The sequence below is a fragment of the Delphinapterus leucas genome, chromosome 21 (assembly GCF_059928025.1).
Source record: "Delphinapterus leucas isolate spDelLeu-1000000601 "Yukka" chromosome 21, BTC_Dleu_Yukka2, whole genome shotgun sequence".
Classification (NCBI taxonomy): Eukaryota; Metazoa; Chordata; class Mammalia; order Artiodactyla; family Monodontidae; genus Delphinapterus; species Delphinapterus leucas.
In genome coordinates, this window is record NC_143149.1 from 32,149,335 (window position 1) to 32,177,328 (window position 27,994).

A 27,994-nucleotide genomic window follows, 5' to 3' on the forward strand; every position below is an offset into this window, starting at 1 on the left:
AGAAACGAGAAAAATCTCAAATAAACAACCTAACCTTACACCTAAAGCAACTAGAGAAAGGAGAACAAACAAAACCCACAGTTAGTAGAAGAGAAGAAATCATAAAAATCAGAGCAACAATAAATGAAATAGAAATGAAGAAAACAATAGCAGAGATCAATGAAACTAAAGGCTGGTTCTTTGAGCAGATAAACAAAATTGATAAACCACTAGCCAGACTCATCAAGAAAAAAGGCGGAGGACTCAAATCAATAAAATTAGAAATGAAAAAGGAGAAGTTACAACTGACACCTCAGAAATACAAAGGATCATAAGAGACTACTACAAGCAACTATATGCCAATAAAATGGACAACCTGAAAGAAATGGAAAAATTCTTAGAAAAGTACAGCCTTCCAAGACTGAACCATGAAGAAATAGAAAATATGAACAGACCAATCACAAGTAATGAAATTGAAACTGTGATTAAAAATCTTCCAACAAACAAAAGCCCAGGACCAGATGGCTTCACGGGTGAATTTTATCAAGCATTTAGAGAAGAGCTAACACTTATCCTTCTCAAACTCTTCCAAAAAATTGCAGAGGGAGGAACACTCCCAAACTCGATCTACAAGGCCACCATCACCCTGATACCAAAACCAGACAAGGGTATCACAAAAAAAGAAAATTACAGGCCAACATCACTGATGTACATAGATGCAAAAATCCTCAACAAAATACTAGCAAACAGAATCCAACAACACATTAAAAGGGTCATACACTATGATCAAGTGGGATTTATCCCAGGGATGCAAGGATTCTTCAGTATACACAAAACAATCAATGTGATACACCATATAACAAACTGAAGAATAAAAACCATATGATCATCTCAATAGATGCAGAAAGGTTTCTGACTAAATTCAACACCGATTTACAACAAAAACTCTCTCAAAAGTGGGCATAGGGCTTCCCTGGTGGCGCAGCAGTTGAGAGTCCACTTGCCGATGCAGGGGACACGGGTTCGTGCCCCGGTCTGGGAAGATCCCACATGCCGCGGAGCGGCTGGGCCCGTGAGCCATGGCCGCTGAGCCAGCACGTCCAGAGCCTGTGCTCCGCAACGGGAGAGGCCACAACAGTGAGAGGCCCACGTACCGCAAAAAAAAAAAAAAAAAAAGTGGGCATAAAGGGAACCTACCTCAACATATTACAGGCTGTATATGACAAATCCACAGCAAACATCACTCCCAATGGTGAAAGACTGAAAGCATTTCCTCTAAGATCAGGAAAAAGAAAAGGATGTCCACTCTTGCCACTATTATTCAACATAGTTTTGGAAGTCCTATCCATGGCAATCAGAGGAGAAAAAGAAATAAAAGGAATCCGAACTGGAAAAGAAGAAGTAAAACTGTCACTCTTTGCAGATGACATGATGCTACACAAAGAAAATCCTAAAGAAGCCACCAGGAAATTACTAGAGCTAATCAATGAATTTGGTAAAGTTGCAGGATACAAAATTAATACACAGAAATCTCTTGTATGTCTATACACTAACAATGAAAAATCAGAAAGAGAAATTAAGGAAACAATCCCATTTACCCCTGCAACAAAAAGAAGAAAATACCTAGGAATAAACCTACCTAAGAAGACAAAAGACCTGTACTCAGAAAACTATAAAACGCTGATGAAAGAAATCAAAGATGACACAAACGGATGGAGAGATATACCATGTTCTTGGATTGAAAGAATCAATATTGTGAAAATGACTATACTACCCAAAGCAATCTACAGATTCAGTGCAATCCCTATCAAATTACTAATGGCATTTATCACAGAATTAGAACAAAAATTTTTACAATTTGTATGGAAACACAGAAGACCATGAATAGCCAAAGCAATCTTGAGAAAGAAAAACGGAGCTGGCTAAATGCAGGAGATTCACTAAACCAGGAAAGGCATGAATAATTCTGATTTTCAAGGGCAAGATGGAGTAGCAGGACAGGTGTGAGGGGTTTAGGGATGCACAGAGTGTGCCACGCTTTATACAGGGCAGGGTTTAATAACATGTATGGACGCATGGTTTAGAAAGTGGAGAGGATTCTAGAACATACCGAATCAATGGCCAGTAATGTAGCCATCCCAAACAACATCCTCCCCAAGGCCTCCATCTTCTCTTCCTTTTGCCGGCAGCAGGGTTGGTCCTTCATTTATTCATTCCTCTCGATTATCTTCTAGCCCTGAATGCTCCAAATCCTCCCCTCTGTAAAGGAGTCTCCATGGTCAAATGTCAAGAGGGGAGTAATTTTACTAACCCCCTTCCAAAGCAAAGATCTAAGTATGCATCCTTCTTCAACAATGCTAGCTCTCAGGGGGAAAAAAATTCTTAAATTTACTGACAGCCTCAATTCTCATTTTTCCAATGCCCTGGAATGCATATTACTATGAAGATACTATAGGCATTAATCCTTCATGTCTGACGGGTATTTGTCCTTTATGAGAAAACTGGGTATAGCCTGCAGTGGACTTGAAAGGACCTCTTAGGGAGATGTGAAGTCTTCATCCCTACAAGTCACAAAGATGGTTTAACAGTGCTCCACTCTAAGAAGGATGCCTGAAGTAGAACTTACCAGGCCCTTCTAACTCTAGGAAGATTCAATTCTAAGAGAGATTCTTTTTCTTTTCCACTTTTATCAAAATTCACATTGAATCAGGTTCCATGGAGAGACGGCAGGTTAATCACCTGTGGACAAAAAAAAATCACCTGCCATTCCGATAAACAACGCCGTCAAGCCACCAGCCACGGTAGCCACCCCTGACGCTGCGCCCTGAGGGGAATTCAGGGTGGAGAAAAGCAGGATAGTGGCCCTAGATAGTTAAGGAATAGTTTCAATGAGTTCAGGCTCTTGCATCTTCCCATACATATAAAAGCACTAAAATCATTAACTTGCGGTGTCTGTTTTTGTGATTAGCGATAATGTTTTGATGTTCTACTACATGGGTTTTTTGAACAAAAACTCCTATGTAGGGGCATCCCTGGTGGCGCAGTGGTTGAGAGTCTGCCTGCCGATGCAGGGGACACGGGTTCGTGCCCCGATCCGGAAAGATCCCACATGCCGCGGAGCGGCTGGGCCCGTGAGCCATGGCCGCTGAGCCTCCGCGTCTGGAGCCTGTGCTCTGCAATGGGAGAGGTCACAGCAGTGAGAGGCCCGCGTACCGCAAAACTCCTATGTATCCTGGCTCCTCCCTTTCTTCTTCAGAACAATTGCTCCGCGCTATCTGAGAGGCTGTCTCCTGGGCTATAGTCCTCAGTAAGTTCCTTGAATAAAACATAACTTGCAACTTGTAGGTTATGCGTTTTTCTTCAGTCGACACATCTACCCAAGATAGTGATGGTGTGATGCTCTCTTATTCTTCCCAGCTATGACTAGATGAAAATTTGGATCCCCCCCCATGTTCAAAAATGAAGGATGTCAAGATGCAACAGCATCCTGGGGTCCACGCAAGCCCTGAGCCAGGTGCAACCACACAGGCTGTATACGTCCATGAAGCCACATTGCTTCCAGCTCTATGAATCTACACTGTGCTGGTGAAGAGAGTCTGAAATCTCCAAACCTGCGCCTACCACCCACTTCAGAGATGAGAGTTCTGCATGATTAGCGCAAACAGTAAAGGCAAAGGACCCCTGTTAATGGCATAGTTGAATCCACTCTTCTCCTTCACAATGAAAGAAACAAAAGTGCAGGCGAGAACAGCTCTTTCGTGGGGAAAGTGTTCAGGACAACTGTTAGGCATCTGTTCAGCCTGCTTTCTGAAACTGGGGAACGTGTGGCTTTGGATGGTGGGATTTAATTGGGAAGGAACAGATGCTGTCAACTCAGATATGCTAATAATGTAATCTCAAAATGCAATAAGGACATGCAAGCTTCTGAAACAGAAGCTAACTTGAAAATGCAATAAAGACAGGCAAGCTTCTGAAACAGGAGCTAACTTGTGTTCAAATGCATGAACACAAAGAGACAATGATCCTTGCAGTTCTGTCCATCATATGAGTGCGTTCTGGAAACAAGAAATGTAAACTAAGAAAATGGGTCTGGGGACTTCCCTGGTGGGACAGTGGTTAAGAATCCGCCTGCCAATGCAGGGGACACGGGTTCGAGCCCTGGTCCAGGAAGATCCCACATGCCGCAGAGCAACTAAGCCCGTGCGCCACAACTACTTAGCCTGCGCTCTAGAGCCCGCGAGCCACAACTACTGAGCCTGTGCGCCACAACTACTGAAGCCCGTGCGCCTAGAGCCCAGGCTTCACAACAAGAGAAGCCACCAAATGAAAAGCCCGTGCACCACAACGAAGAGTAGCCCCCGTTCGCCGCAACTGGAGAAAGCCCGTGTGCGGCAACAAAGACCCAATGCAGCCAAAAATAAATTAATTAATTAATTTTAAAAAACGGGTGTGATCTTCCCGTCTAGTTCTGCCTCGACGCTTTAGAAGGAAACAACCAAAAAACAATGCTGGATGAAATGGCGGGCTTGGTTAGCAACACGAGCATGGCCAGGGAGCACAGTCTCAAATTTCTTTAGTATAAGTACATCTTTCAATTCAAATCTTGGTGAAGGACCTCAGAGAAAGTGGTCAGGCACAAACAGAACAAAACCTGAGAGGGATGGTAGCTGAAGAGGGAAATAAACTGCAGCACAGAAAGCTGTTTGTAAGCAGGGCTGAAAATGATCTCTGGGTCAAAAGTTGAACATGAGTCAGTGATACAGAATAGGGTCCCATATTGAAAAGCTTGCTTTGTTCTGATCAGAAAGAAATAGAGTTTACAATGAAAGGACCAAAGGCCATTCTCTGATCATCTTCAGCACAGATGAATGCTCTTACTGGAGTCCTGCCTCTAGTTCTAAACACCAAAAGGGCCCGAGAGACGTACAAAAAGACTGAAGCTTTGGAAAAGAGATCCTACCTTACAAGACAAAGGGAACTGGTTCATTTATCTTGAAGAAGAATAGACAATAGAGGGGCATGTAAAAGGATGTAAGATTTTTACCACTATCTCTCTTCTCTGTTGAAGGTCTTTTACCCTGACGCCCACCTTGCCCTCACCCAGACAGACATCAAAGTCTATCACTCCAGGTGTATTAGCCAGGGTTCTCCAGAGAAGCGAAGCATGCATACATATATATAGATAGAGACAGACACAGAGAGAGAGAGACAGAGAGAGAAGGAGAGAGACAGAAAGACAGACAGACTGACCGGTTTATGTATAAAGAGACTCATGCAACTATGGAGGCTGAGAAGTTCCACAATCTGCTCTCTGCACACTGGAGACCCAGGAAAATTGCTGATGCAGTTGGAAGACCCAAGAGCTGGGAAGCTGATGTTGTAGATTCCAGTCTGGGTCTGAGGTCCTGAGAACAAGCGCTGAGAGCAGGACAAGATCAACGTCCTAGCTCAAGTCAGTCAGGTGGAGAGCAAATTCAACCTTCCTCCACCTTTTGGTTTCATTCAGGCCCTTGGTGGATTGGGTGACGCCCACCCACACTGAGGAGGGCCACCTGCTGTGCTCTGTCCACCAGTTCAAATGCTAGTCTTTTCTGCAAACACTGTCACAGACACACCCAGCTATCTGGGCGGCCCTTGGCCAAGTCAAGGTGAGATGTAAAATTTACCACGCCCCCAGGTATGCTCATCATTCCCTGGACACAGGGCTGGAATATCCTATTACTTCTCCATCCGTCAAATCCCATCTCCTCCTTCAAGCTTATCTACCTGCTATAACCTCCCCACTCCCACCCTCTGGCTCCTGCTTGCTAGGACTTACTCCATGCTTTGCTCACCCCTTCATCTTCATAGGAGTAAGTGCTCAATAAATATTCATTGTCAAATCATTTCTTGAGAATTTATCATGGACAGAGTAATAAAATAAACATGTAGGTTTCAAAGAAACTAGACACAGACAGTGGACTCAAGCTTCAAAATAGAAAAGAATGAAGTTTCAAGGCTAGAGACCAGTAGCTTGACTTCAGCCAGTTAAAATATTAAAGGAGTTTTGAAAACATATAAAAGATCATTTGGAGCTAGCATAGGGTCATGGATCATAGACTGTGTCTGATTCATATTATAGTATTATAGTAGCCCCCCTTATCTGCAGGGGATACGTTCCAAGACCCCCAGCGGATGCCTAAAACCTCAGATAGTACCGAACTCTATACAGACTATATGTTTTCCTGTACACACCTATAATAAAGTTTAATTTATAAATTAGTCACAGTAAGAGATTAGCTACAATAACTAAAAATAAAACAATTATAACAATATACTGTAATAAAAGTTCTGTGAATGTGGTCTCTCTCTCTCCTCTCAAAATATCTTACTGTACAAATTTAATACCTTTTCCATCTTAACTAAACACTGTGCACTGTACACACTGTGACTGTAACTTTTGTCGTTTGAAGTGTGACAACAAAACTAGCACAAATTTCTTTTTCCTTCACAATTTCATGGACAGAAGATTGGCTCTTACCATAGATCTCTGCAGCCATGGCATATGATTTTTTTTCCTTAGGAAGTGGAGAACTTTTACCTTTTCCCTTAAAGGAAGCCTTTCACAGGTTCTCTTTGGCATATCCGAATTTCTAGCATCACTACCCTTGGCCAGTATTAAATAAAATAAGGGTCACTTGAGGGCTTCCCTGGTGGCGCAGTGGTTGAGAGTCCGCCTGCCGATGCAGGGGACACGGGTTCGTGCCCCGGTCCAGGAAGATCCCACATGCCGTGGAGTGACTGGGCCCATGAGCCATGGCCGCTGGGCCTGCGAGTCCGCAGCCTGTGCTCCGCAATGCGAGGGGCCACAAAAAAAAAAAAGAGGAGGAGGAAAAGTAGGGGAAGGAGGAGGAGGATGAAGACTGATGCAAATGTAAATGTTTTCTCTGGACCATAGTCCTTGATCTAGGCACGTCTGTGGAAGTGTTTCATCAATGCAATTGTCGTCCATTTGGTATATCGAGGCAGAAAAACAGCTTGGGAGCCACTAAGGTAAAAGTATATCTCTGATCCTTAACCAGTCTCGCTGGGAGAAAAGTAATTCCATAGTCACACTTTTATCTCCCTCAACAGAGTAGGCCCTCTGTATCCTCGGATTCAACAAACCTGCGGTGCCCGTGGACATGGGGGGCCATCTGTGCTACACCATTTTATATAGGGGGCTTGAGCATCCACAGATTTTGGTATCCATGAGGGTCCCAGGACCAATCCCCCATGGATACCAAGGAACAAATGTAATTAGGTAGAAGCTCAACCCTAATCACTGGTACCAAAACAAACTCAAGTGCAGGAGAGAGCCCGCCTCTCCCTTTTAACTCCTTCCTATTCATATGGACGATCAGATTTCACATCTTTGGGGCTAACTTTCCAGGTGCTGGCTTCAAGAGGTGAAATTTAGAGGCTGTGATAGTTGGGCTAAAGAAATATAACTTGATTTTCTCTTTATTCTCTTTATTGCTACTTTAGCAGGGGAGTGGGGCACTTAAAGTTCTCTATTCAAAAAACCTTCCCTTCCGAGTATTTTTTTTTAACCTGGGTTAGGTTTTAAGCGCAGTCAACTCTGAGTCCCTCCTCCTGGAGGAAATCCAGGTTGTAGAGGAGCTTGCATAGCCTTCTGATTTGCGGGAAGGGGAGCTGGGCTCTTGCTCTGGCGTCCTCCCGGGTCTAGCTTGCCCTGCTTAGCCTCTGGACATCTTGTGCTGCTCTTCACTGAGGTGCAGTAGGGCACACATGAGCCTTTTGAGCATCACGCTGGCAGCAATGTAGAAGAATGCATGCCCAGCTGAAGGCCCTTGTGCGCTGCAGCCTATTCATCCCCGCCCCAGGCTTCTTCCGTGTCCCCGGGTCTCTGGGCATTTCCACAGAGGGGTTTCTGGTTCCCCCAGTCATAGGCACAGACCTTGGAGCACCAACTCTGGCCCACCGGTCTTGGCCTCTCTCACCCGCCACCTGTGTGGCACCTGGGCTCCTCTGATTGCCGGTTCGATGCTGGAAGAGGGACTTTCTGTTCTAAACCTTGAGAAGCAGTGAGCAAGATGTCCTGGCATCCTGGACTCCCCCTTCGTCCTCCTTCCCTCCCCCGGCAGTTTCCTCCCGAAAGAATACAGACACATGATTGTGTGAAGGGGGTAGGCAAAGACATTTACTCTGACTTATTGTCCCTTAATCCCTCTTTCAACCAGGTCCCTCTTCCCAAGCATCAAGAGTTGGGTTGTACTTTCCCTAGGGTAAGTACATTGAGAAATATTTCCAAAAATATTACCCTTGTACACATTGTATGAAAACTGTTTTCTTTGTTTACTCCCCTAAACTGACAGTTTGAGGGTGGAAACTGTTTTACCTACCTGTTTCAGGGTGTTCCCAACTGCAAATATTAAGTGTGTAGGAAAACAACTCCCAAGAGATCTTACTGAGGCAGTAAGGAAGCATCAATTTCATAGACAAACACTAGTAGACATTTAATGCAAAACACGATTAGACGATGGAACAGAACAGAAAATCCAGTAACACACACACACACACACACACACACACACACAAACTGATTTTCAACACAGGTACAAAGGCAATGCAGTGGAGAAAGGAGAGTCTTTCCAACAAATGGTGCTAGAACAATTGGATAATCGTATGGAGGGGAAAAATGAACTTCATACCTGTGGTAGGCAGAATAATGCCTTCCTCAAGATGTCCACACCCTAATCCCCCCAAACCCAAGAATGTGTTAAGAGACTAAAAAGACAAGCCACAGAATAGGGAAAAATGATTGCAAACCTTATGTCTGATATAGGACTTTGCTCTAGAATATACAAATAAGTCTCAAAACTCAAAACAGGAAAATAACCACAAATAAAAAATGGCAAAAGATTTGAACAGATACTTCATCAAAGAAGATATATGGATGGCAAATAAATACATGAAAAGATGTTCAAAATCATTAGGCATAGAAAAACTAAAGTTATAACCACAAGGGGATACCACAATACAAGTATTGGCAAAGATGTGGAGCAACTGGAACTCTCATTTGCTGCTGGTGGGAACGTAAAATGGTACAACCACTTTGGAAAATAGTTTGGCAGCTTCCTAAAAAGTTAAACATATGCTTATCCTATGATCCAGACATTCTACTCCTAGGTATTTACCCAAGAGAAAGGAAAACATTTATTTATACGAAGACTTGCAGAAGAATGTGCAATAGCAGCATTACTTGTCATGGCCAAAAACCGGAAGCAACTCCAATGTCTATCAACACATGAACTGTGGGTGAACAAACTGTGGGTGTCCCTACAATGGAATACTATCCAGCAACAAAAAGGAATGAATTCTTGACAGCACAACAGATGAATCTCAAAATAATTAGTCTATGTGAAAGAAGCCAGACAAGAAGAATACATACTGTGTGATTCATTTCATATAAAATTCAGGGAAAAGCAAACTAATGTATAGTGACAGAAAGTAGGTCAGTGCCTGGGGAAAGGGACTGAAGAAAGGAATTATCTTGATTGAGGTGATGGTTTCATGGTTGTATACATGTTAGAACTTACCAATTTGTCTGCTTTAAATACATTCAGTTTATTGTATGCTATTTATACTCCCATAAAGCTGTTTTTAAAATACAATAAGAGAAAAAATTTTTAATATATAGTAGGCAGTATCAGAGAGTGGTGCTAACAGGTTATACATTGGTCCCCCTTACCCAAGGCGGGGGGTACATTCCAAGAACCCCAGTGGATGCCTGAAACTAGTACCAAAGTACTAGTTTGATGCCTGAAGATAGTACCAAACCCTATATATACTGTTTTTTCCTACATATACATACCTACGATAAATTTTAGTTTATAAATTAGGCTCAGGAAGAGACTAACAACAATAACAAAATAGAACAATTATAACAATATATTGTAATGAAAGCTATGTGAATGTGGTCTCTCTCAGAATCTTACTGTACTGTACTCGCCCTTCGTCTTGTGATAATGTGAGATGATAAAACGCCTACGCGATGAGATGATGTGAGGTGAATGACAGCGTTAGGCTGCTATTGACCTGATAATAGGTCAGAGAGGAGCATCTGCTTTGGGAGATCCTGGATCATGATGATGTCAATGACGGGATGTCAGGAGTGGACATGGATGATTGGGGATACCAAAGGGATGGAGCCAAAAGCAAGACATTCCATCACGCTACTCAGAATAGGCACACAACTTAAAACATGAATTGTTTATTTCTGGAATTTTCCATTTAATATTTTCAGACTGAGGTTGACTGGGGGTGGGGGCGGAGGTAACTGAAACCTGGGAAAGCAAAACAAAGGTGGAATGCTGTATCAGCCAGGCACACCAGATAAAGGGATTCCGTGGCTGCCTCGCAAAGGTACGCCGAGCTGGGGGTGGGGGTGGGTGGGTAAGGGCCCTTGGCAAGCCTCTCAGGAGGGGTGGAGGCTGGACTGCTGGATGAAAATCTTTGGGGTAGAAGGAAAGACAACACTTCCAGGAAAGCTGAAGGAGGGATGCTTGACAATGAAGCCCATGCAGCTTCTCCCTCCTCCCTTCCTCCCCCCGCCCATTGCCAAACCGAACGTCCCCAGCCAAGCCTGCTTTTCATTTGTAAATCTGTGTGAGCAGTTGTTTTGTAGAGTTGGGTGGTGTCCCACTTGTAAACTGAGACTTCCAATCAAGAGTGAAAATAAACCCTTACAATCGGTGACCAGAAACTATGCCGCCATGATAACGAGGAAATGACACACCAGGGAAATGACACACCGGGGAAATCCCGAGTCTCGAACCCTTTGCACCCTCAGATGAACTCTGTCTCCACCTTTCTCCCCGTCGCCCCGCCCCGCAACCCCGCCCCCCCGGGTCCTGCAGCCAGGCCCTCCGGCCCCGCCCTGAGGCCCCGCCCGGCCTTTTCCTTCCGGATGGACTCCTCCGAGCTAGGTGGGGGACGGAGTAGGCCCTGGCCCCGCCCACGGTGCCCGCCCCCGCACCGCAGCGCGCAGCCTCGGCAGGATCGCTTTACGGCCGGAGGAGTGGGTGGGTCCTAGACTCGAGGTAGGAGACCGAGTTGAGGGGCGAGGAAAGAGGCCTTTTGCGGCAGGACGTAAGTGACGGCGTAGGCGGTGCGACAGCCGCTGGAGGGCAGCGGAGGCGGGTTCGTGATTCCCGGGCCGAACCGGGCTCTGGGGGGCGCGGGGCCTGGCCCGGGAGGTAGCTGAAGGCCCGCGGTGAAAGCATGGGTGAAGGGGAGTGGGGCGGGGAGGCCTTGGGCTGCTTTGGGCGGTGGGTGGTTCTGCGGGGCTGGCGGGCTGGAGTCCTGGGTCCAGGCCGGAGATCTGACCGTGGTTGGTGTCCCCCGAACCCGCAGCGCGGCCCGTCCTGTCCTCGCCATGAGGCCGCAGCAGGCGCCAGTGTCCGGGAAGGTTTTCATTCAGCGAGACTACAGCAGTGGCACCCGCTGCCAGTTCCAGACCAAGTTCCCCGCGGAGCTGGAGAACCGGGTATGCAGCCGGGCTCCCCGCACATGCTCTGGGGCGAGGCCGGGAGCCTCCCCCGGGGCGGCAGGGAGTGCGGGTCTGGGAGGAGCAGGCACAGGAGCCTGGGCTGGGGATGTGCGAAGAGGGCCTCTAAGCAAGATCTGGTGTTTGGAGGACAAGGAATAAAGCCAAGCCCCCGGTCTGACGACCTGGTGGAGCTCCGTGGTGCCCAGGTCCCTGATGTTTGCGCCGCCGTCTTCCCTGGCCATCCCCACCCCACCCCGGGTCATTGACCACAGTGATGAGGAACTAATTCCTGGCGCTCCAGGCCACCTACCTCAGCGTGTTGTAAGCTGCATCCTCCAACCTCACCACGCCAGGGAAATAAATATCATTTTCGTGACTGGCGTCTGTGGCCACAGTGCCGGCCACACTGCTTGGCCGGAAGGGTTTATTATTAAGGGCTGTGCTAGGCAGTGCAGACAGGCCTTGAACCTGGAAAACGCAAAGCATTGGATGGGCCTGGGCAGGGAAATATCTCAGAACGAGGCCCTCAACTTGTCCCTCGCAGTTCTGATAGCTGGGAGACACCTGTACTGTGTTGGCTTTCAGGTCAGAATTGTCATCAGGATGTGGGTCTTTGGGGCAGCCTTGCATGCAAAAAGGGATGTGCTTCCCCTTTTTTCAGACTTAGGAAAAATAATGGTAATGATTATTGTGAGCATATGTGAGTATGTGTGTCTTCTTGTGCCCACATGTGTTCATACACCCAAAGACAGACTGTTTGGTCTTGAGCTTTGTAAGATAAACCTGACTGTGTGTTTCCTGTTCAGAGGTCAATTTCTGGTTAGATGGGAGCAGGTTTTGTGGCTCTTTCCTCTTTGACAAGGGGTGGGTGCGGGACTGAGAGGTCATTGGGCATGGGTGTGGAGCTGAGAAGTGCTGGCTGTGGAGTAAGTAGGTGTTGATGAGTCTCCTGGAGCACTGTGTAGCAGTCATTTAAAATTGGCTTGTGAGGAGGTGGGTTGTCCTACTTGATTGCCATTGAGCGTGTTGCTTCTTGGTTAGAGCTACTGAATGTTGTTTTTTAAAAATAATTTAACACCACAGTTAACATGGTTTACATTTTAGAACTTACATGAAATGGATCAAATGTTTTACTTTTAAGCCTCTTACATTGAAACTCTGACAATACTATTTATGTACTTTCAACTCAGAGTGTAAACAGTTCTTGTGCACCACACTTATTTGGATGTCACATGATGCCTTTGTTTAAAAGTTTTAAAAGTCAAACTTCCAACTCATAATTGACCCAAATATATGTATGTAGAATCAGACATGAGCCTTCCACTCTGTGTGGTAGAGCCTTTATTTTATGGTCTGAATACAGAAACAATGTAGTCATAGAACTTCACTGTTACAGGAAATTGCTGTCTCTAAATTCTGGAGTCCTTTTACTTCTTTGACTTCATGTAGCCCAGAACTGCTTGTGATTCTGAGTCCTATATGGAATGTTATTTGGTATTGTGCCCTTGAATTTTCTTTTTTTTTAAATGTTTGGGTTAAAACACTAGCTTATACTTTAAACTGCTTGGGAAAGCTTTGGTTTTTTTTTTAAATGTGTCGAGATTAATTTTAAATTACAGATTTAAATTTTCCTTGCTTTGCTTGATGGAAAATTGAAAGTTTCTTTCTTTGTTTTTTTACTACTTACCCTAGAAATTGTACTGATTGCTCTGCCTCTAGGGCTGATTTTCCCTTTGTGAGAACATTGCACTTGGCAATTTAATAGAGGAAGAAATAAACATGCAAATGTTTTGTATGACTTTAAAGCATTAAACACACACATTTGTACCCTTTAATTTGTGAGTGAGGACAAGTTCTGTCTGTTAACAAGTTTACTTGCTCACTGCCTGTGAGAACTTAATACTTTGATGTATAAGTGCTTTGTTGCCAGGACAGTTCTTTAAAGAAAGCTCGATTCTCACTTTAGTGAAAATACAGACATCTTAGGCACCCTTGGCCTGGGCAGCAGAGAAGTGAGTGAACTATAATTGAGGCATTTGTTCCCCTGTATCCCTTTAAAAATATGTCTCTACATCCAGTCAGTAGAAATTACGTTTGACTTGCAGTCTCTTTAAGCTTCAGCCCCATTCTTTGACAGGTAGTTCAACAAGAAACAGAAATTCTGGGAAGATGAGCCTGATTCCTATTTCTATTCTGGCTGCCGGTGTTTATTGGTCCAAATTTGCATTTAGCTCCAGCTTCACATATCTCCAAATGTCAATGTAGCTGCTATATTAGTGTGCAGGTACCGAGGGGTGAACATTGACAGCCATGCTTCATGGTGCCTGAAGGGTATGAGAACAAGGCCCACACCTCTGTAGAGCCCTTCGTAAGTGTATCCTTGCCCTTACTGCTGCCCATCATGCTTTTTCCTTTTTTATTTTTATTTTTTGGCCAAGGTGTGAGGCTTGCGGGATCTTCAGGGACTGAACCTGCGCCCTGGGCAGTGAAAGCATGGAGTCCTAACCGCTGGACCACCAGGGAATTCCCCCCCCCCTTTTTTTTAATTAAACTTTTTTTAAAAAAATTCTTCACCTTGGATTTTTTTTTTTTTTTTATGATCTATGATTTGCCTCCAACCTATAAAGCATTGCAATCTTGGAATAACTTTTAAGAATTAGTGTTTCTGGTAGGATCAGTAATTCTGATCTGAAAGAAATAAAATGTTTCTGGGTTGATTCCCTAGTTTTGAATCATTCTGTCCAAAGAAACGTAAATAATTCAAAGAACTTTCTTTCTCAGATCATAACATCGTAGTAAATCAAATGCGAGTGTTTGAAATTATTTGGACCTTTGTGCTTTTACTGATGGACGAACTGAAGGCATTAACTTAGGCAAAACCAGGTGGAGATAACAATTTACCATTAATACTTGTTCACTGAGTTGTTCTCCTAAGTCTGTTTTCTGGGAATGGTGACAGGTTGCCTGGGTGACCGTTCGTAACACAGCACATCTTCAAGTGGAGGCTCGGTGAAGGGACGCTGCCCTGGCTCTCAGCACCATCTCCACCCACCCAGCCCCGGTCAGAAACACTCATGTTCTGGAAACAGGTCAAGCCACCACCACTTTCAAGTTTTCATGCCTTTGGCTCATTGAGTCCTCACAGTTTTCCACATGAAGGACAAGACAACCGCCTCTCACCTAAAGGGTTTCAATAGCTTAAGGGTGATGGTCATAAATCATCAGATGTATTCTGTACGTTAACAGAGAATTACGTTCTTGGGAACATTTTGTCTCACACTGTATACTGAGGCTCTTTGAGTTTCTTTCTGAGTCTATTTCTATGTAAAGTCTTCATGAAAGAGAGAATTCATATGTAAGTAGTTATTAGTTTTAGGAATAAGGGAGATATTGTGTGAGAGAAAGTGGAGAATAAGGACAGATAAATTGTGCTTTGTTACCTACCAAGAATGCTACAATTGGGTGAAATACGCAACGAATGGGACTTGAAATTTCCCAGGGCCAAGTATTGGGATTTGAAATCCACGAACTGTTAAAAGAAGAGAGTAATGTGCTACCGGAAGAAGAAGGTGAAAGCAGAAGATGAGCGTGAAAAGAGGCTACAACAGTAGTGTTAGTGCACGTGGTGTCACTGACTAGAAAAGGGTAGTAGGAACCCGTGGTATGAAGAGTTGTGTAGTAGTTTGAGATTTTGCCTGGTTCGGTGTCAGCTTTTAGTAACCAAATAGTTACTTTAAAAGAGATGGGAAGTGAGGAAATAATACAGTTTGCACCTTTTGATCTGCCAAAAATGTCCTTACTTCCCTTTTTTGCCTAAGTAGATTCCAGCATTTAGGGACTTGATTTAAGATTACCTGCTCTTTCCAGATAAAGAGAATGCACCCCTCCGTTTGTTTCCCCACCATACTTTATACATGCCTCAGTTACAGTATTCTGTTGACTTACTGTGTTTTTATTGTTACATATCTGTTATGCTTATGACTGTAAATGCCTTGAGGACTAGAAAGTATCTTAGTCATCTTTCTTTAAGGCCTGTCATGATACCTGATGGTAGGTGCTCCATAAATGTGAATATGAGAGGATGGAAAGATTGTATCATTTAATTAAGCTACCTGTGATTCAGTATAGAGGATAAAGAGACACCATTTTGAGCCTTGATGATATCCAGTGTCCATAAGAAGGATAAAATTAAACAAACACTAACCAGTTTCAGTAACTTACGTCCAGATTTAATCACCTAAAAATTTGTTTTCAGACAGTTAGATAAGAATGTTGACAAAACAACAACCTAAATTAGTGATAGCAAGCAGGAGTGAGGTGCTCGTCTTTTTTTGCAAAACTCATTTTTAAATTCTTTTTTTCTTACAGATTGATAGGCAGCAATTTGAAGAAACAGTTCGAACTCTGAATAACCTTTATGCTGAAGCAGAGAAGCTCGGGGGCCAGTCCTATCTCGAAGGCTGCCTGGCCTGTCTGACGGCATACACCATCTTCTTGTGCCTGGAAACTCACTACGAGAAGGTAAGCCTACGTCTGTCTTCGCACAGTCTCCTAAAATCATAAAGAGGGTGGGTTTGTTACAGGTTTATGCTTACAGGGTGACAGTTGCAGTAAAATTTAAAGGGGCATTCATAATAATAATAGTTCAGATTTTATTGTTGCTTCTGTGACCAGACACATAGAAAAGAATCCTGAGTCTTTCAGAAACAGGTTGCCCTGTTAATATTCAAATTGGCTTACACTTAGGGAGAATGTAGAAAATCCATGTTATCATTCTGCCTAGCCTTCTGAGAAGCCCTTTCTTCATTTCCCCAAATTTCTATCCTCCATCTTTCCTCCCCTCTGAGTTCTTGTCTTCTCTTTCAACTGTCTGCTGGGCCCAGGTTGCCGGCTTCTCAACCTAGATGTCCAGAAGTCACCTCCCCATTTCGTTCAGTAGCATCCTGTCTTTTTCAGGACCATCTTTAGGTGGAGGGCTAGAGGGGGAGAATTTATCAGTTGTCAGACTGAAATAGCTTCCATTTTCCCATTCATTAACTTTATGACTTCTGTCACCACCCTGATTCATGCCCTTATGACCTTTCTCCTAGACCAGTGCCACAGTCTCCGGAGCCTCACTCCTTCCCTTCTTTTCCATTTCCAAACAGCTGCTGTGTCATAAAACACAGCCATGCCTCCCCTGCCACTCCTGCAAAGTGAGAGGCCTTCCCGGGTTCCATTTCAGGCCCTTCTCGAGCCCACCTCCAGCTCACCTTTCCAGCTGTGTCCTGCGCCCCTTCCTCACTTTGTCTTTCAGCCAACCACGCAAAAACTCCGAGGTTTTCCTCCACCTGAAGTGCCGTTCTTCCCGTGTCCGAATCTCACCAGTCCCTCAGTCCCACTTTCAGCTAACTTTTTTTTTTTTTTTTGCGGTACACGAGCCTCTCACTGTTGTGGCCTCTCCCGTTGTGGAGCACAGGCTCCGGACGTGCAGGCTCCGAGGCCATGGCTCACAGGCCCAGCCGCTCCGTGGCATGTGGGATCCTCCTGGACCGGGGCACAAACCCGTGTCCCCTGCATCGGCAGGTGGACTGTCAAGCACTGCACCACCAGGGAAGCCCTCAGCTAACTTTTTATCTACCCCTGTAATCGGAATTCGTTCTCTCCTCTGTATCCCCACAATGCTTTACTCGTATCTATTTTCTGGCACTTGGCACTCTCTACTTAGGAATGTAGCCGTTTATATTCTTGTCTTACTTGCCCTTCAAGTATGTCTTTTTCTTGAGGTCAAGGACAGTGTATCCCTCTTCAGGCCTAGCACCATACCTTGGGTAGATGAGGCACTCATTTACTGTGTGTTAAGTGAATGAATTTATGTTAATCACAGTAAACCCCAAATAGATAATTAAATTCTGACCATGATTAGAAAACGAAAGGCTGTAAGGAGATCTATATTATACCCACCTGATAGAAGTTTCCCTGTGACTGTCTTGCACTCCATGTGGTGGAGAGCAGATACAGTTGCAGCTAAAATATTTTGAGCTATCGGCTGACAATGATGCTGCATTCTTCCTTAGCATCCTGACACGAATTCTCCTGGTGTTACTAAAAGGGAGCACTGAAGAAGAGTAGTTTATATCCCTCTCCATGTCGCACACTCTCATTCCTGCTGAATATTCCACATCAGGAGTTACAGAGGATCAGTATCAGCTTTCAGTCTGTCTGTCTTACCAGCTTCTCTGTAATAATACATTTGGTGAGTGAAGGGACAGGGGATTCATTCATTCTATAAATATTTATTGAACACCTACCATGTGCTATGGTTGCTGACGTCATGGAGTTTATAACTCAGTGGTAAAAACTGATAATAAGGAAACAAAACCCACAGAATTGTAAGTCGTGATAAATGCCTTGAAAAAAACGAACTTCCCTAGGATAGAAAATACAGGAAAGACCTAATTTAGATCGTGTGGTCAGAAAGGGCCTCTGAGATGGTAACATTAAGCTGCCGCGTGAAGGATGGGAAGCCCAGGGCCCTTCAGGCGGAGGGAGGAGTGTATGCAGAGCATCTGGCGTCCCCCGTGCGGAGCGGGGCGTGGGGAGAGGAGGGCGGAGGCGACTCGAGAGGTGAGGGGACCTGCATCCTCCGGGAGTGTGTGCTCCGTGGAAAGAGGCTTAGATTTTATTTCCCTGCAGGGAGGAACCACTCAAAGCTTTTAAGCAGGAGTAATAATTGGACTAGATTTTCATTTTAAAGAGATTCCTTGGCTCTGGGGGGAAAAGGAATAAAAGTGGAAGTAAGACGCTCTGTTGAAGTCCAGGCAAGAGAGGGTGATAGCTTGGATGGAGAGCAGAGCAGCAGGGATGGAAGGAGGTGAACAAATTCAGGGGACGCGCTGGTGGTGGAGCCTGGACACCCTGAGGAGCCACTGACCACGGTGGGTAAAAGCAGTCATCCCGGGTGGCCATTAAAGACATGTGTAATATTGTCAATCTAAGGTAGAAGTAGATCCTCCAGAGTATTTTATTCGTGCTTAGTGGAGTATTAGATGCTTGAATTCTCATTTCACTATAGCTTTTAAATTTGTTGATGAGATTTTAATTAACTTTTATTTATTTGTGTGCAGTTGCTAAAATAGATACAGATACCTGCTTCTGACCTCAGTTATAAAAAGAAATTGGTAATTGGGTGCCAGCCAAGTCATTTACTAATGATGAGATCATGGGCAAGTTAATCTCTCCAAGTCTGAGTTCTCTCAACCATAAAATGGGTCTTAGACTGGTGGTTGCCAAGGGGGAGGGGGCTGGGGGAGGGATGGAGTGGGAGGCTGGGGTTAGCAGATGCAACCTATTACATAGAGAATGGATGAACAACAAGGTCCTGCTGTACAGCACAGGGGACTATACTCAGTATCCTGTGATGAACCACATGGAAAAGAACATGGAAAAGAGTGTATGTACATGTGTAACTGAGTCACTTTGCTGTGCAGCAGTAATTAACACAGCATTGTAAATCAGCTATACTTCAATTTTAAAAAAGGTAAATCAAAAAAAATAAAATAAAATGGGTCTTAGAATTAATAAATTGCCTTATATGTGGTAGATGCTTAATAAAGTTTTCTTAAGATAGATTTAAAAATTAAGTTAGTGTATACATATATATATGTTTTAATCAGATATTTGTGAACTTACATGTACAGTTTATTTCAAGTGTGTAAGTAATCTTTTTTAGCAGCTGCTAGTTTATTTATCTACTAAAACATTTAGCAACCCTTAGTTAAAATTTTTTTGATTATTAATCTTGGAGGGAAGTTCTCAGTGTCAGAAATATAATGGACTTGAGTTCATAGGTAACATATAAGGCACTACTTTATAAGTCTAGTTAAGGTCTCTTTCTTTTTATAGAGTGAGTATTAATAAACACAAGTAAAAACCAAGTAAAATTAGTCAAGAAACCAAAATTTAAGGCATGGTCACTTTTTATAAATACATGATTTTATTTTAGAAACTGGACATGAATAACTAGATCATGCAAAGTAAATAACTGGAATGGCCATAATTAAGATACAATGTACCTGTACTTTTAAAAGAAAACATTTTAAACGTGTATTTGTATTTTTGATGCCCAGCCACCCCCTCTCTCCAGTTTGTCCCTCAGGAATTTCTGTGCCATTATTTTCTACTTTACGAAAGGACAGGATTGAGTCATTTAGTAGTCTTTATTGTTTTAAACACTAAAACTTCTAGTCTACAAACAGTAAGCCAAATACAACTGTGCTTACACTAGTCACGTGGGTTAAACTTTTGAAAATTGTAAATAGGCCTTTTAAAACCCACTAGAACAATCATGCATTTTTTTTCCTATAATGTGCTATTTATTGATTTAAAATGAAGATAAAGGCTTCAGTGTTATTCCTCTCTGTTGCTGCCCATTATAATCAGGGAACAAATGGGCTTGTAGAAGGTTCTCCTCTCAGGAGCTGTCTGCTGTGTTCATCAACCAGAAGACATCCCTCCTGCCCGTGGGCTGTGATCTGAAAGGAGCACAATCAGAGGAGCTTAGATCTTTCTGAAAATACTAAAATCCTGGTGCTCTCATGCAGCCTCACTTAGGATATCTTTCCTTGAGGGTCTGGTAGGCTTTCTCCGGTTTAATATTCTCAAGGAGGATAATAGTCTTTCCTGAGGTTTGAGTGTTTAGCTTGGTAAATATTATATAAATTGAGGTTTTATTGAGTGAAGATAACAGATAATTTTGTTCAATATCGTAGTTTGTTTTAACATTGATTTACCAAAAATAATAAAGTATGAGTAATATGTCAACATAAGGTTTCTTGGGGGTGAGAATGGTGCTTTGTCCTGTCTGGGCTGAGGTATGAGTTGACTCATATTAATGCTTTCCTATTGCTAATGACACTAATAGTTTAAAAGCATCTTGGTTAGGACAATGCTGGCTTCACCATAATACCGTAAGAGGATTTGGAACTTACACAAAAAGAAAACTAATTGTTTTCTTTCTGAACTGATACCCAAGTGCCCATGAATGTTACTAAAGTTTAAATAAAAACCTTGCATGACAAAGTTCTGCATGAATCACATGAAGGAATGCTGTTTCTTTGCTAGTAACCTGTACCCACGGAGACAGGGAGGAAAGCTGTTCTGAAGGTATTCTTTCTTTGAAACCAGCCATGCAGGCATTTTTCTGAGTGTGCCCCTGAGTATAAATGGACTGGGGTGAGGGGAGACTGGCTCTCCAGTTTCTAGCTCTGGCAGGTGAGCTGAGAAGGAAATTGGAGAGAAGATGGAGGGTCCTGAGTTGGGCACCTTCATGGGCTACTTCCTTCCCCATGTCATTTCAGCATGATTGACAAACGCTGATAGAAAGATAGCGCCCATAAAGACCCTAGCACCGCTCACATTCTTTGAGAGTTGAGAATAGGAGAATGACATATGTACTTCAGATAATTTGGTGAAAAGCTCTTTTCTTTAGAACTAGTATTCTTAAATTGCTCATAACCCTGCAGATTGCTCTTTTAATAATATCATGCTCTTTTTAAAAAAGCGTAAAACGTTAGATTGTGTTACTCCCCAAAGATGTAACCTGAATAAACTATTTATCTTCCTTTAATGAGAAAATTCATTATACAAACCACGTAGAGTTTTAAATTCTAAATCAACTTATACCAAAGCACCTAAATTTTAACATCCTAATTTGTTAGTTTAGCCTGGTACATTATAGACCCACACATAAATCATTTCTTAATTTCCAACTTCATTTTCATACAGTTCTTTTCCCTTTATGTTGTGATCACATTTATCTGTGACTTTATCATATTCTGGTAGTGTGAATTTAAGAAAGCATATAGTAATTAAAGAATTGGATCAAAGCCTCTTTGAAGATTAGAGCCAGAAAAGGATTATAATGACTTTGAATCTGAAATAAAACATGTAACTCTTTGATTTTGTATATAGCTATTAAAATTTATTTTCTTCTAGGTTATCTGTTTCAGAATTGCCCTTATTAAAGCTGGAGATTTGGCAATTTCCAGAAGTTCCTTTGTATCCTGTCTGGCTTTTGTCTACATTTGCTTTGACTTTTACAAGCTTAATACTAAACTTACAAGGTTTAGTGAGGTTGAGGTTCCCATCTAGGACACAAGAGCGAACTACAGAGCAATGCTCCATGCAGGCCTGGAAATGATATAAGACACTTGTCATCAGAACCTCCATGGCAGCCAGCAAGTGCATGCTTGATGAAGGGAATAAACTTTTCAGTTTAAAACTCACTGGGCTCCTTTGTTGTAGGCCTACCTTGTATCATTACTTAAAATTGATGAAAATGTACAAAGGAGAGAAGTTCTTTTTTCTTTCTTTTTTCTCTCTCTCTCTTTTTTGTTTTTTTTTTTTTTTTTTGGTTGCGCCGCGCAGCTTGCGGGATTTTAGCTCCCCAACCGGGCGTTGAGGCTGGGCCCTCAGCAGTGAAAGCGCCGAGTCCTAACCACTGGACCGCTAGGGAAGTCCCGAGAAGCAGTTCTTAAGTATTAAGGAGAAGGCCAAGAGCTGCCCTTGATATCAGAAGAGGTCACATGATGCGCACTTCATGAGTAGGGAAGGGGAAAGCATGCTAACCCTCGTGTATATAGTCACCTTGTATTTCTCCGCAACCAGGATGAAGGTGACCGGGAGGGGAGGGCGTGGCTCTCGTGCCACCGTGAGGCCGCATCTGCTGTGGCACTTGAACTGTGTGGACGGTGCTCGGGACTGGGGGGAGGCGGTGTCGGGAGCCCCGTGGCCTTAGCCACCTAGTCAGGGCCGTCCCTCCACGTGAACACCCATTCTTGCTTTGAAAACTAATTCCACTGCCTGAATATTTTGAGGTCCAGCTGATGCTTCACAGGGAAATCTGATGACATTTATAAAAACCTGTGGTGTTTCTTTTTGTCAGGTTCTGAAGAAAGTCTCCAAATACATTCAAGAGCAGAATGAGAAGATCTATGCTCCCCAAGGCCTCCTCCTGACAGATCCCATCGAGAGAGGACTTCGAGTTGTATCTTTTCAGCCTAGATCACAAGGTCTCAATATCTGTGAACAGAACCTTTTGATTGGTCCTGTCGAGCAGCGGCCGGAGAGAATTTAACTCCCTTACTGCCGTACTTGCCCTAGGACTCTTCTGTGAGAAGGCACACCCGCCATGAGCCCCCCAGCTCCAGCACTCTCCCTTGACGCACGCCTCTCCTTCCTCTGTATCATGCTGGTCTCTGTGCATTGTGTAGTGCTCGGGTTGCCGTCATCTTGGTGGCTCTGTGGCATCTTGTAGTAATAATGGGAGTGGTATGAGTCATGCATTTCAGCTGCAGAGGCTGGACCCAAAGCCCCTTTGAAATGCATGAACTCCTAACGTGCAGCAAGGTTGTCCAGATGAATCACAGATCCGTGGGTTCATCTGGCTCATTGAAATCAGCCACAGCTGCCAGATGTATCATTTCATTACCTTTGACATACTGCGCGTATTTTTAGAGGCAGCAAGCTTTGAAAATCACAAAGTGAATTTCATAAATAAAATTGCAAAAAAACCAATTTAGCTTGATAATGGGAGTAAAATAAATAACTGGGTAAAATAAATTTTCTTTTAAAACCTAGGTCAGATAACCCCAGGCCTTCCGGCTGATAATAATTTCAACAGTTTTATTATACTCAGCAGCAATGGTTCTTAAACTTTTAGACGTTGTGAGCTATCTCCCAAGAAAAAGTTTGCATATAATTCAGGGCATTTTGAACCCCTGACTTCATTACCTCCATGGATGCTCAATTAAGAGCCCCCCCCTTAGTTCTACAATAAAGCATCCTTTTTCAGATTTTTTTTTTTTTTTCAAAAAATGAATAATCAGTGTTTGGGGAGGAGCTACATGTGGTATACTACAAGCAATTACAGTTCTTAAATTTTTAGCAAGGTGTAGAAAACATCGTGTTTAACTCAAGCAGGAGAAAATTTTAATAATTCAAAATAAGTAAAGCAAATAATTTTTAATTATTTAAATAATTTAATTATTTTTAATTATTTAAATAAGAATTTAAATTAAGTAATAATTTAAAATAAATAAAGACAAGTCTGCACAGATCATACCTATCATCTTGCCGTGGTCCCTTTTTCTATGTTCTGTTCTTTAGTGTGTTTTCTTAACAGCCATGCTGTTTAGATTGAAATTACTATTTATGAAGACAGAGGCATGAGCAGTGGAAGATAAACCATAGGATTAAAGGTAAATATGAAATTATATGATTTATGTGCAATTTTTGTAATTTTGTAGGATGCATGAATTTTCTTCCCTGCATCATAAGTAGTGGCTCATTCTCTGTACTGGCTTGATATTTAAAATGTGTATTTAAACCGAATTCTATAACCCAAGTGATAGAGAATTTAATCCTGATTTTTTTTCTTCCCCCTGTATTGTTTTCAGACTGGTTTAGTTGTTACTTTGTTTTGGGGGTTTTGAGAGGTTTTTTTTGGGGGGGGAGGCATCTTATTTTAATATTTTAAAACTATCCTAGACATTTTAATAGATGGATCTTGCATATAAGAATCAGTTCAGAGATTTCCCTGCCTAAATGACAAACGGCTTTAATAACCAAAGAAACGTTTCAGAGTGGGGTAGGGAGATTCTAAATATTTCATTTATTTAAGTGGCTTCATAGCCCTTTAGAAGAACACTTACCTCTAGTGGGTAGAACCATAAATTTTCATTCTTTTTAGAATGTTTATGTTCTTATATATCCATATAATGACCTTGAACAAGTGAGAAACAAATTGGTGAATACTGATGGGAATCTACGGGAAGAATCACGTGGAAGCCACAGCACCTTAGCCCAGCCTTCTAAGTGACAAAAACATTGTACTTCACTGTTTCTGCCAAGTCCAGTCATGTGTTCTGCCGCTGTGCTTGCCTGATTGACTTTGTCTGCAGGCATCCATCACTAATTCACAGGCCGCACAGAAACAGATTGTACCAGAGCAGACCAGTTCCTTCCCAGGGCAACAGTCATAATAGTAGCTACCGTTCTGAGGGTACCTGCTATGTGCCCGCTATTATTCAAACGGTGTTTTCCAATTCTCACAAGATTCTGCAGAGGATTTCCCCCACTTTACAGATAAGCAAACCAAGGTACAAATATATTAAATGATGTTCTCCAAGTCACACAGCTAATGGGTATTGAGATATGAACCCAAATCTGATGGACCATAAAACCCCTGTTTTTTACACCGTACTTCCTGTAAGTACGTGCAGCAGCAGAGACGTGGAGAAAGGAAAGAGTTGATCAGATTATTCTAAGTATTTATCCCCTTCTTTTCTTTTCCACTACCTTTTAAAAATACGTTTTGTCTGCCATGCCATTTGTTGAATCCTACAAAGCTGCCTTCTTTTAGCTCTAGGGAATGTGTCACACAGATTCTTACAAGCCACAGACCTAAATAATGATGCCCTCTGCTCGGCTTTTTATTCTTTACTGAGGCTTTGTTTTGGAACACTTAGTGTTACCTATTCATGCACTTTCTCACATGCAGTTTCCAAACTGGTAATTCTCAGACGAGCAACCAGGAGCCCTACATGTGGTATTTGTGACGTGCCGTTGGGATAAGTTTGTTTGATCAGTTGTAGCTGCACTGACTCGGCCCAATCCGTTCGTCATCATGGCTCACTTTGCAGCTATTATTGCTCAATACACTGGTTTTCTGAGGTGGTGCGGGGTTTGGAGCATTTACACACCAGAGACCAATCTATCAACATTCAGCAACAGTAAAATTTTGAAAAGAGCTTTACAGTAGGAACTTGTGGTAATTTCGTGAATGCAGATATTTTTGTTCAGTGCAGTTAATTTTCCGAGCTATGTGTTCCTCAGACCCAGGATCCTGTGTGGGCTGAGGTCTTGGAGGAGGGGGAACACTATAAGAATAATGAATTCAGTTCTGTAATTTTTCTTCAGTCTACATGGTGTCTGCAGGTTGAAGCATTATATGGGAATTAAATTAATGATTTAACAGAAGACTACACAAATCCTGGAGGTGGCCTTTAAATAGACTGTTGGTGGGCTCCGCTGGTGGCGCAGTGGTTGAGAGTCCGCCTGCCGATGCAGGGGACACGGGTTCGTGCCCCGGTCCGGGAAGATTCCACATGCCGCGGACCGGCTAGGCCCGTGAGCCATGGCCTCTGGGCCTGCGCGTCCGGAGCCTGTGCTCCGCAACGGGAGAGGCCAGAGCAGTGAGAGCCCCGCGTACCGCAAAGCAAAAAAAAAATATAGACTGATGGTGTTTTCTCTCTTTGGCTTAAGATTGTCTTCTTTACTCAAAAAACAGAATATGTCATTATTCTGTCACAATAAATAAGTGATAATAAAAATAACCGTTTGTTGGCACTTCATATGTGCCTGTACTTTTCTAAATGCTTCATTTTAATTATCACAACATCCCTGTGAGGTAGATAATGTTATCCCTGTTTTTCAGATGAGGAAACTCAGGCACAGAGAACCTAAGTTACTTGTGCAAGGCCAAAAATGGGCAGGCAGTTATGGAGATGGGCAGGCAGTCATGGAGATGGGCAGGCAGTCATGGAGGTAGCCAGGCCCCGGATTGGCCGCCTGCCCCGTGCTGTGCTACCTGTCCTGACAGGATTGGTCAGAGATGGAAATACACAGCCTTGGATCTCTAGACCGTCGAGCTGTGTACTCACTCCGGCAGGTAGTACAGATCCAGGGATTTTATTAGCTAGCACCTGGCTTCATAGAGTGTAGCCCACATACTAGGAGCTCCCATCAGTCGATGTTTGGAGGTTAGTTAGCATCCCTTTCTAAAACCTTTTTTTCTCCCCTGTAACTCTAGGCCCACCTCCAGCTGGGACCCTCATCTGTCCACCGGCCGACCGCAGAGTGTCCCCCACCTCCTCTCCAGAGCATCATTCCTTCGTATCTGCTGCCAGAGCCACGGTGCCATTCACTCCAAGGACTGACTTTGTAAAATTCCACACCTGGAGTGACCTCTAGTCGCTCAGCATCCACTTTGTGTCTCCAAATTGTGTAGGACTCTGTAATCTTTTGATTAGTTTTTGAGAAAACGCAATGAAGCATTTCACTTTTTTTATTCAAAGCCATTAATAAAATATGCAGTTGGTCAGCCCAACACAGTTTATTTCTTACCTGCCAGCAGTGCCAGTGGCTCTCGTCATTCCTTGGGCCTCAGCAAGTCGTGAACTAGCCAGTGCTCAGTCTTACTCCCCCAAATTCATAAAACGCTTTTCGCCAGGATTTTGGTGAAGGGTGGGCTGCGTCTGGTTTTGCTAATGCATCTCCCAGATTTCAGAGAATTACCAGTTTTGCCATGACTCAAAGCTTAACGATCAAGTTCTGCTGTTCAGTTTCTCAAACTGAAGCTCATTGGAAAAATAATGTATAATGTTACTTGTTTTATTATAGCAATTCCTGATTAAAGCAGTATTTAATGCAATTTCCAGGTTTTTGTTTTTTGGGTTTTTTTTTTTTTGAGAATTCTGTTATTACTGCATTACCTTGAACATTGGGAAGATGTGGTATGTGTTGCTTGTTCCTTATAAAAATAAGTAAGCACAATAAAGTGGATGCTAAACCATCAAACACAAATGTCCCTGCTGTGTCCCTGAATGAGCAAGTGTTAATAAATATTTTAATTATAGTTTTGTTATAAATATAACTTAAGAGAAAAAAATTTGATAGGAATAATACTATATATTGCTAATTTTTAACTATCCCTACTGGCAAACCTTATGATTCCTAGACTTTCCTCATATACAGTATTCAGTGCACAGAAATATTATGATTGGTTCAAGTTCAGTAAGTTAAGTGATTTCCAACTAAAACTCTCAAGTCTGTGTCACTGTTTCTAGTTCTTTTTGGCTGTGTGTTCTTAGTATTGGGACTTCCTGTGCCCTTCATCTTTGGGGTTTGAGAGCACTGTATTTGGGAGAAAGTTAGGACATATACTAGGAGAGAATGAAAGGGTTAAAAGTTTTACTTTAAGAGATATTGTAGGTGCTAATACTGGATTTAACCTTTCAGATTTAATTTCTTTTATGGGTCTGTTAGTTATTCAGTAAATCCCATAGGTCTATGTAATATTTTAATTGTATGAAACTTGTTACTTTATAGCCTATAATAGTGTGTCTGTCTGCCTTTTAAACCCATTGCAATAACTTTGCTGAAATATTAACACATTAGTAAAACTTTTCTTAAACAAATTGTCTCTGTGTCATATTTGGTGTGATTTGGTAAAGTGATAAATGATATGGTATTAAATTTGGCAGATAGACAATACTACAAGAATTCCTGGTTCAGTGTAGCTTAGTATTTTTAAACAAACGTCTGACATACAGTTTGTCACACTTTGCAGTTTTTTACATGCTTTATCTCAAGTGCAGACATGTTAGCTAAACAGGTAAAAACCAAGAAATAGCTCCTAATGGTCAGAATGTATTCGGTTAC

General features: G+C 42.8%; 1 protein-coding gene across 6 annotated transcripts; it reads left to right on the forward strand.

The window, feature by feature from the left end:
• The first annotated feature begins 11,013 nt into the window (after positions 1-11,013).
• GOLGA7 (golgin A7) lies at positions 11,014-27,750 on the forward strand. 6 transcript variants are annotated; one of them, XM_089903785.1, is made up of 6 exons: positions 11,014-11,112; positions 11,377-11,509; positions 15,881-16,033; positions 22,437-22,538; positions 23,689-23,751; positions 26,364-27,750. In XM_089903785.1, exons 2-5 carry the CDS (start codon positions 11,399-11,401, stop codon positions 23,734-23,736), a joined length of 414 nt encoding a protein of 137 aa, XP_089759911.1. In that variant the 5' UTR covers positions 11,014-11,112; positions 11,377-11,398; the 3' UTR covers positions 23,737-23,751; positions 26,364-27,750. The 6 variants fall into 6 exon arrangements, with proteins under 6 accessions (XP_089759911.1, XP_030618436.1, XP_022426991.1 ...); XM_030762576.2 differs by having other exon boundaries at positions 11,086-11,163; XM_022571283.2 differs by lacking the exon at positions 11,014-11,112 and adding an exon at positions 11,119-11,219 and having other exon boundaries at positions 23,684-23,751.
• Positions 27,751-27,994: the final 244 nt, after the last annotated feature.